This window comes from Haliotis rufescens, unplaced genomic scaffold (genome assembly GCF_023055435.1).
Source record: "Haliotis rufescens isolate VD_foot unplaced genomic scaffold, xgHalRufe1.0.p SCAF_4, whole genome shotgun sequence".
In the NCBI taxonomy this organism is placed as follows: Eukaryota; Metazoa; Mollusca; class Gastropoda; order Lepetellida; family Haliotidae; genus Haliotis; species Haliotis rufescens.
The window spans coordinates 50745834-50753711 of NW_025964112.1; the positions used below are offsets into that span (position 1 = coordinate 50745834).

Consider the following 7878-nt stretch of genomic DNA (forward strand, 5'->3'; position numbering starts at 1 on the left):
TATCAGAAAGAGTTTGGTCTGATTGAAGTTCATAATATCAAACTGTCAACAGGTCCATCTGGACATAGTGGGTTTCATATTGCTGTGTGTCTTGAACTGTTAATCAGTCAATTGTTGTTCCCTCGCCAATACTTGAACGAACAGACTACACTACTAGTGAGTGAGTATGGTTTTACGCCGCTTTTAGCAATATTCCAAGAATATCACGCCGGGGGACACCAGAAATGGGCTTCTTACATTGTATCCATATTGGGAATCGAACCCTGGCGTGACGAGCGAACGCTTTAACCACTAGACTCTCCGACAACCCCGAACGCCGCTAAGAACAATTCACTTATATCATCTAAAGCGCTCGGTACCTTATGTTTAGTCGGACGACGTCAATTTCCAGGTTTATCTCCTAAATAATGTGAATTTCTTACACATCTACAATCGATTAAACGCATCACCTTTTTACAAGGTTTTTATGCAACAATTTTGAAAACAAACGTTAGTTATAGTTTCTCCAATAACATTGCAAAAATCTTTCAAATTTGCTGGTGTTTTTGAGTTGGGTCAGGTTCTGTTTTCGGGTAGGACGCCAATATAGAGACAACGCGAAGTGTCAGATGTTATTCAACCTGAGATATAGGTACAATCTCGTACAATATTAGTATGTATTCCAGATAAGCAATTGACTTGCCTTTGCATGTGTTTGTTTGTGACGGATGCCAGAGGTGGGGCAGGATCCGCTCGCCTTTTCGTGAACACCTGGTAGCATCGCTGTCTCATAGCGATACATAAACACATTCTCGTCGAAATGGTAAAATCGGCTATGCTTTTAGTAGAGATGTTTTCATTTATTTCCATGCGGCGCTATTCTCTTGAGAAGGTATGAAAGGCCACGACATTCAAGGCATTACACCTACCACTGCTGCAGTCGCCAGCATGGTGTCAATCCCGCTTATGTACTATGTTGGCGGGCCATAGCCCAAATCTTATGTTGTATCGTCATGAACTAGTCTGATCTTTTGTTCTCCGACTAGTATTAGGACCCGTGGAAATCCGGGATAGAACAGGTCTTCAGCAACCCATGCCTGCCGTAAAAGGCGACTAACGGGATCGGGTGGTCAGACTCGCTGACTTGGTTGACGCATTTCATCGATCTCAATTGCGTGGATCGATGCTCATGATATTAATCACTGGATTGTCTTGTCCAGACTTGATTATTTTAAGACCGCCGTCATATGGGTGGAATATTGCTGAGTGCGGCGTTAAACAACAAACAAACGAACAAAACATAGTAGTTATGTATCCTGTATATATATATTTCAACAAAAGATCATTGATAACTTTCAAATGTTGAACCAAATTTGTGATATAAAATAATAGCGATAGTCAAATTATGGCAACTGAAATCGACCGGATTGATACATTTCCGGAGGGTTACGGAGTAATCTAACGGTATGTACATGTAGGAGTTATGTTCGCAAAGACAAGGTTACCTGATTAACGGGATCCGGACAAACATGGCCCTCTTCGATCTCAGGGTAACGATGCCGTTATGACATTGACACTGTTTTCAATTTGAACCAGTTTAGTTGCCATTTAAGAACGTTGTCTGTGTCATATTAGCAAACATGTACACATGTTATACAAATATGGTTAATGTCTTGTCTGGTATTGTTTGTCCAACTTCAACAAGACAGAAGAGAAAGTAGGTTGGCTTTTCGAGGTAATGTAAGACACACAAATAGTGGGTGTTGTCTACTGACGATTCATCAGAAATTGGCATATTGACAGATATGATCTCATGAATTATATTAAAGAACTGAATGTGCGTGGTGAAACGTCATGTCTCGCCTCTTAGGACATGAGGGGGCACGGATGGCCCAGTCGTCTAAGGCGCCGCGATTCGCTATGCAGAGTTGCGTCCCTTGGGCACGCCAGAAACCTATGATTGTGGGTTCGAATCCCGGTTCGACCCGATTATGTTTCTAGGTTTGTCAGCACCATACCAATGCTCGTGGGTTTCACCGAAGTGGTAAACGTCTGAGACCTGCATCACTTCGGGCTTTCCTCCCACATTAAGCTGACACGCCGTGATGTAACTGGAATACTGTTAAAAGCGGCGTTAAACCCAACTCGCTCACTCACTCTTAGGAGATGACATACCCACGCTCACCTTGGCTGCATTGTTGAACACAGATATGTTGCACTTGGCAGCATCGAGTTGCCATTCGTCCGGGCACTCTGCAGACGAAGTGGTTTGTTATGCGATGCTTTTAAGAATGTAGCTAGAAACAGGGTTTACAAAAAACAGAAGTAGATATTTGTTGTGGTCTCATGTTCGTGTACAGGCTAAAGTAATGCCAATAAAGCAATTAAATTGGACAAATATCATTTCTTTTAGTCATAAACAATCTCTACCAAAAGCAGAGTCAATTGTACGATTCCGACCTTATGCTGACCATGTGCCTATGAATCACATTCAAGTAGTGACGATACTAGGTGTTCGTGAAAAGGTGAGCATATCCTGCCCCACCGGCGGCAACCGTCACAAACACATGTAAAAGGAAATCAGCAGTTCACTCCCTCCAAAAACACTGAACATATAATACAAGTCAAAATAGGGAATTGCATCGGACTTCTTTTTTGTTACTGATGCGTCACATTTGATAATGTCCTCCACATGTCTGACAAGTTAGGACAAAGTCCGTCACTGAACTAACACTTCTTTCATTTATGCATGACAAGCCTTCCATTCAAACACGGTAAGGTTTACACTGTAATTACTTATATTGGTCTTCTTTCACAAACACACACACACACACACACACACACACACACACACACACGCACACACACGCACACACACACACATACACACACATGGGTACAATATGTGAAGCCCTTTTCTGGTGTCCCTAGCCGTGATATTGCTGGAATATTGCTAAAAGAGGCGTAAATGCACACTCACTCACTCAGTCACTCAGTGACTGAATTTGTGAATGCCATGTGCGTCACTAGATCTAGTCATTTTAGACATGTCTCTAAATCGTTTCATTTGGTATGTTTCTTCAATTCCAAAGTCATAAACGTCAACGACCTTCATATCTTGCCGCAACTGTTCCAAAATCTGTTCGAGGCGTTAAAGCCAACACACACACACACACACACACACACACACACACACACAGACACACACACACACACACACACAGACACAGACACAGACACACACACACACACACACACACACACACACACACACACACACACACGCACGCGCGCGCGCGCGCGACATTTGACATCTATTTCACCTTCGCCTCACCGCCTAGCGACCTTCATTGATTCACTGATAGAACGAGTTGATATTTCAAATATAACATGATATAGATATATTGTTGTATTTGTTTTATTTAACCATAAGAAAACTTGAAATATATACGTTAAATCAGAAATTGCATAGGAAAGGCATAGCATCATGACAATATTAAATTTGTTATTAATCTTGAAATCTTACGGAGACGAAAGGAACATCATAAAGTTGAATTCAAGAGATGATAATGAAGTTGTTGATGATGGTGGTGATGATGTTGATGATGACGATGATGGTTTGCTCAGAGTGTGTATTCAAACATTTCAGCTTCCAATAATGATCGTGTCCAATGCTGTTTCACCAGCAGTGTGAGTCTCCAGATGTTAGCATGGAGTCGATGGAGCCAGGAGTGCGTTCAGGACCAGTGTTGTAGCACAACACATCACTGTTGTGAGTGACGCATGTGTTGTTGTGGCAGCTGCTCTAATCTCAGAAGTGTCCGAGTCAATCCTCACCGAACCTCCTGGAAAAAAACCCAATAAATTGTTTTCACGTATCATAGCTATGAGACACCAAGGGACGTAACTCTGGCTAGAGTAGTTTTTCTGTCTTATCCAGGCTTCTGTCTAAACCGGTCTGTCTCAAACACAACTCCACCACACCATCACCCCACCCGACCCCACGACAATATAATTGCTGGCCCCTTACAATAGTGTGTGCTGACATCAGGTTATGTCTTTAAGTAAATAAAAACGATAACACCCTTTTCATATTAATAAGACATCTCTGCTAAAAGCAGAGTCCATTGTAAGATTCCAACTATATCATAAGCATGTCTTTGTGAGTCACTACCAAAGTGTTGATACCAGGTATTCGCGAAAGGTGAATATTTCCTGCCCCATCGGCGGCGCCCCTCAAAAACACATGTAAAGGCAAGTCAATTGTTTACCTAAAAATAAACCGGGAACATATGGTACAAGTTGAAATAAGGAATTGCATCGGACATGTTTGTCACAGACGTCCTCACACGGCGGTATTAAGGGATGTATACAATGAGTTATATGGTACACTGCATACAAATTTGATGCACCGGACTAGTACAAGCAGCCACACACAAACACACACACGTGCATGCACGTCGCTATATAAGTGCAATAACCTTGGACGCGACGTTAAACCCCATTTCACCTCACTTCACCTCAAAACATTACGTTAGCACCCACCGAGCGTGAAATACACATCCGGGCTCATCTTGCCATCACCACCGCGACTGTAGCCGAACACTCGTAGCCTGTACAGGTAGTTTGCAGACACCCCGTAGATCAGCACCTCCGACGTCTTTCCGGCCTTGGTGTCGCGAGCTGTTCGGATGTCTTCGGTAGCAGCCCAGTGGCGCACCTAACAGACAAATAAATATACACTGAAGCCAAAGAAAACTACACACTTAGAGTACAATGAAATATTTGCTGTACCACAATAGAAACAAAACACTCAAATAAAACGTGTTTATTACTGAACTCGGGCCTTTCCGAGACAAGCCTTCGTGTAGGTTACAGAACAATGCGAGTGGTGACGAATGACAATAGGTGTACCGATGTGACATCGTTGGACCCGGGTTGTAATATGCACAAAGTATCACACTGCTGGTCGTAATATTCGATTTCTTTGGAGAGGTAGCCAGGCTCTGAGCTTAGTTCATGGCGTGATGAAGATCATGATGAGGATGATAATTTCAGTCACAGGTTTGCCTCGTCCAGACTCGTTTATTTACAGTACGCGTACGTTAGATGACATATTAATGACCGCGCCCTCAACGACACTCACTTACTCACACAAACATGATCTCATGACAAACTAAATATATCAAAAATACCAAATCAACTGTGATTATATTTCTTATTTGCCATGTTGGAGTGTCCTATAAGAACAATTCTTTTCTTAGTCCTTGAAGGTACAAAATGCAGTGGTATTTATAATTATATGGACTGCACATAAGATCGGAGTCAGAATTGGTCTTCAGCAACCCATGCTTGTCGTAAGAGGCGACTAACGGGTCGGATGGTCAGGCTTGCTGACTTAGTAGATGCCTGTCATCGTGTCCCATTTGCGTACATTGGTGCTCATGCTCTATCACTGGATTGTCTGCTCCAGACTTGATTATTTAAAGACTGCCGTCATATAGCTGGAATATTGCTGAGTGAGGCGTTAAACAACAACAACAACAAAAATGAACATGAACTCTGTGGTCTTTCTGAGAATTTAAAAAAAAAATAATTTAAAATCCAAACGCTCATATGTAGCTTTGCCCATCAAACTTGAAGTCTTTGCAAATGTTATGGTTGTTTATTTCATCCAATATAGTGTTAGGTTCATCAAGAAAGATATGATGTGAGTCCCCATGACACTTATCACCACAAAACCATTCAAACGGTAGCATGTGGGTTCGAATCCCGGGTCGCTCCGTTTATGTTTCTAGGTTTGGCAGCACCATATCTGTACTCGTCAGTTCCACCAAAGTGGTAAACGTCTGAGACCTGCATCACGTCGGGCTTTCTTCCCACATCAAGCTGACACGCCCTGATATAACAGGATACTGTTAAAAGTGGCATTAAACCTAACTCACAGACTCAAACGGCACCAAGCTACGCCGGTCTGTCTTTGTTAGGTTTGTTGCGAGATGATTGATCTATCTGGAAAACCATTATACCATCTACAGCCCATGTCAAGTATTTGAAAGACATTTAGAAGTGATACACATAAGGCTGGCTGGCTGGTTTTTTAACGCCGCACTCAGCAATATTCCAGCTATATGACGGCGGTCTGTAAATAATCGAGTCTGGAACAGACAATCCAGTGATTATTATCATGAGCATCGATCCACGCAATTGGGATCGATGACATGAATCAACCAAGTCAGCGAGCCTGACCACCCGATCCCGTAAGTCGCCTTTTACGACAAGCATAGTCACCTTTCACGGCAAGCATGGGTTGCCGAAGAACTATTCTACCCCGGATCTTCACGGGTCGATACACATACGGAAGATAATTTATGGATGTAAACTTTCGTTTACAACGTTTCGGAGTGTATACATACTTCTTCATCAAGTGAAGGTATAAGTATATACTCCGAGACGTTGTATTCCTCATAATAAGAAAGTTTACATCCATAAATTCTCTATCTTCCAGTCCATATCGCCATAAACGTTATTAGTTTCCAGTTATCAATATATCCATATGCACACAATTTTGCGCTTGAGGATTGGCATAGCGACTGAATTGGGACAACCATTGTCTTAAGAACATTTGTTTCCAAGGGCTAGTTACCCTGTAGCCATGACATGTATATGTCTCCATAACTTAATTGCCAGAACAACGTCATTGTCTCTTTGTCTGTCCAGTGTTGTTAATTACTATATATGTGTTATCAGTACACTGTTAGTCAACAACAACAACAACTGTTAGTCAGCTTGGTATTTCGAGGGCTGGTGTAGGGACGACCTCGAGCTGGATGTGCCGCTCGTAGGAAACGTCCTGAGGTTGAGCTGGAGCTCCGCTCACCTCATGTATGCCTGAGCTGGAAGGTTCGTTCATTGCTGTGTTTGTGTTGTCAGAGCAGGTATTCCGCTCATTGTGTATTTGTTGGTTATTGTTAATATGCTGTGCATAAAACGTTCCTGGGCAGCGATGCCGATTTTGTCCTTGATTTAACCTAGAGCTAATTCCCCGTCAACATGCGCGTTGACAGTATGTACAATGTCATGCAGATTCTACCTTGTAGCCCATCAGCGGTTCCTCATACGTGGTCGTTGAAATCCCCCTCCAGGAAACACGAACACTGTCCGGACCGTGTGAGAAGACGTAGACCTCCGTCGGGTAGAGCTGTGGCGCTGAAACAACAACACTGTTGAATCGTGTACATCTTTTAGCAATAGTCCACTGAAATCAGGGAGGGGGGCATCACAGATCGGCTTGAAATATTGTACCTATCTCGGGTCACATTTCGGCGTGACGAGCGAATGCTTCAACCACGAGACTACCCCACCGCACTGAAACTCCAGCAGGCAGCTTACACCAGTAAATGTCCAAGTGATTTAAATCATAGACGCTGACAACCTTGCCGAAACCCGCCAACCTGGATACGGTGCTGACAAATCTGGAAACATATTAATCAGGCCGAACCAGGACACGAATTCACGCTTATAGCTCTCTGGGCGGAGAATTGAGTGAGTGAGTGAGTTGGGTTTAACGCCTCTTTGAACAGTATTCCAGTTATATCGCGGCGTGTCAGCTTAATGTGGGAGGAAAGCCCGAAGTGATGCAGGTCTCAGACGTTTACCACTTCGGTGAAACCCACGAGCACGGGTATGGCACTGACAAACCTAGAAACATAATTGGGGCGAACCGGGATTCGAACCCACAATCATAGATTTCTGGCGTGCCCAAGGGACGCAACTCTGCACAGCGAATCGCGCGACTGGGCCAGCGGAGAATTGAGACTTTCGCCGAAGAGTCTGCGCCCCACTCCTCTCTGCATTCGTGTTAGGGCCGACAATAATTTTATGGATGGGAGGCCGTAG

General features: G+C 43.4%; 1 protein-coding gene across 1 annotated transcript in view; it reads right to left on the bottom strand.

Annotated features, from left to right (window-relative positions):
* Nucleotides 1-3383: 3383 nt before the first annotated feature.
* LOC124150944 (contactin-like) overlaps nucleotides 3384-7878 on the bottom strand; it is a 47770-nt gene continuing 43275 nt past the window's right edge. The window contains exons 23-25 of the mRNA XM_046523158.2: nucleotides 7073-7188; nucleotides 4525-4699; nucleotides 3384-3824 (exon numbers count right to left, since the gene is read on the bottom strand). Coding sequence (XP_046379114.2) covers nucleotides 3685-3824; nucleotides 4525-4699; nucleotides 7073-7188 — 431 coding nt within the window. The 3' untranslated portion in view covers nucleotides 3384-3684. The remainder of the gene's footprint in view (nucleotides 3825-4524; nucleotides 4700-7072; nucleotides 7189-7878) is intronic.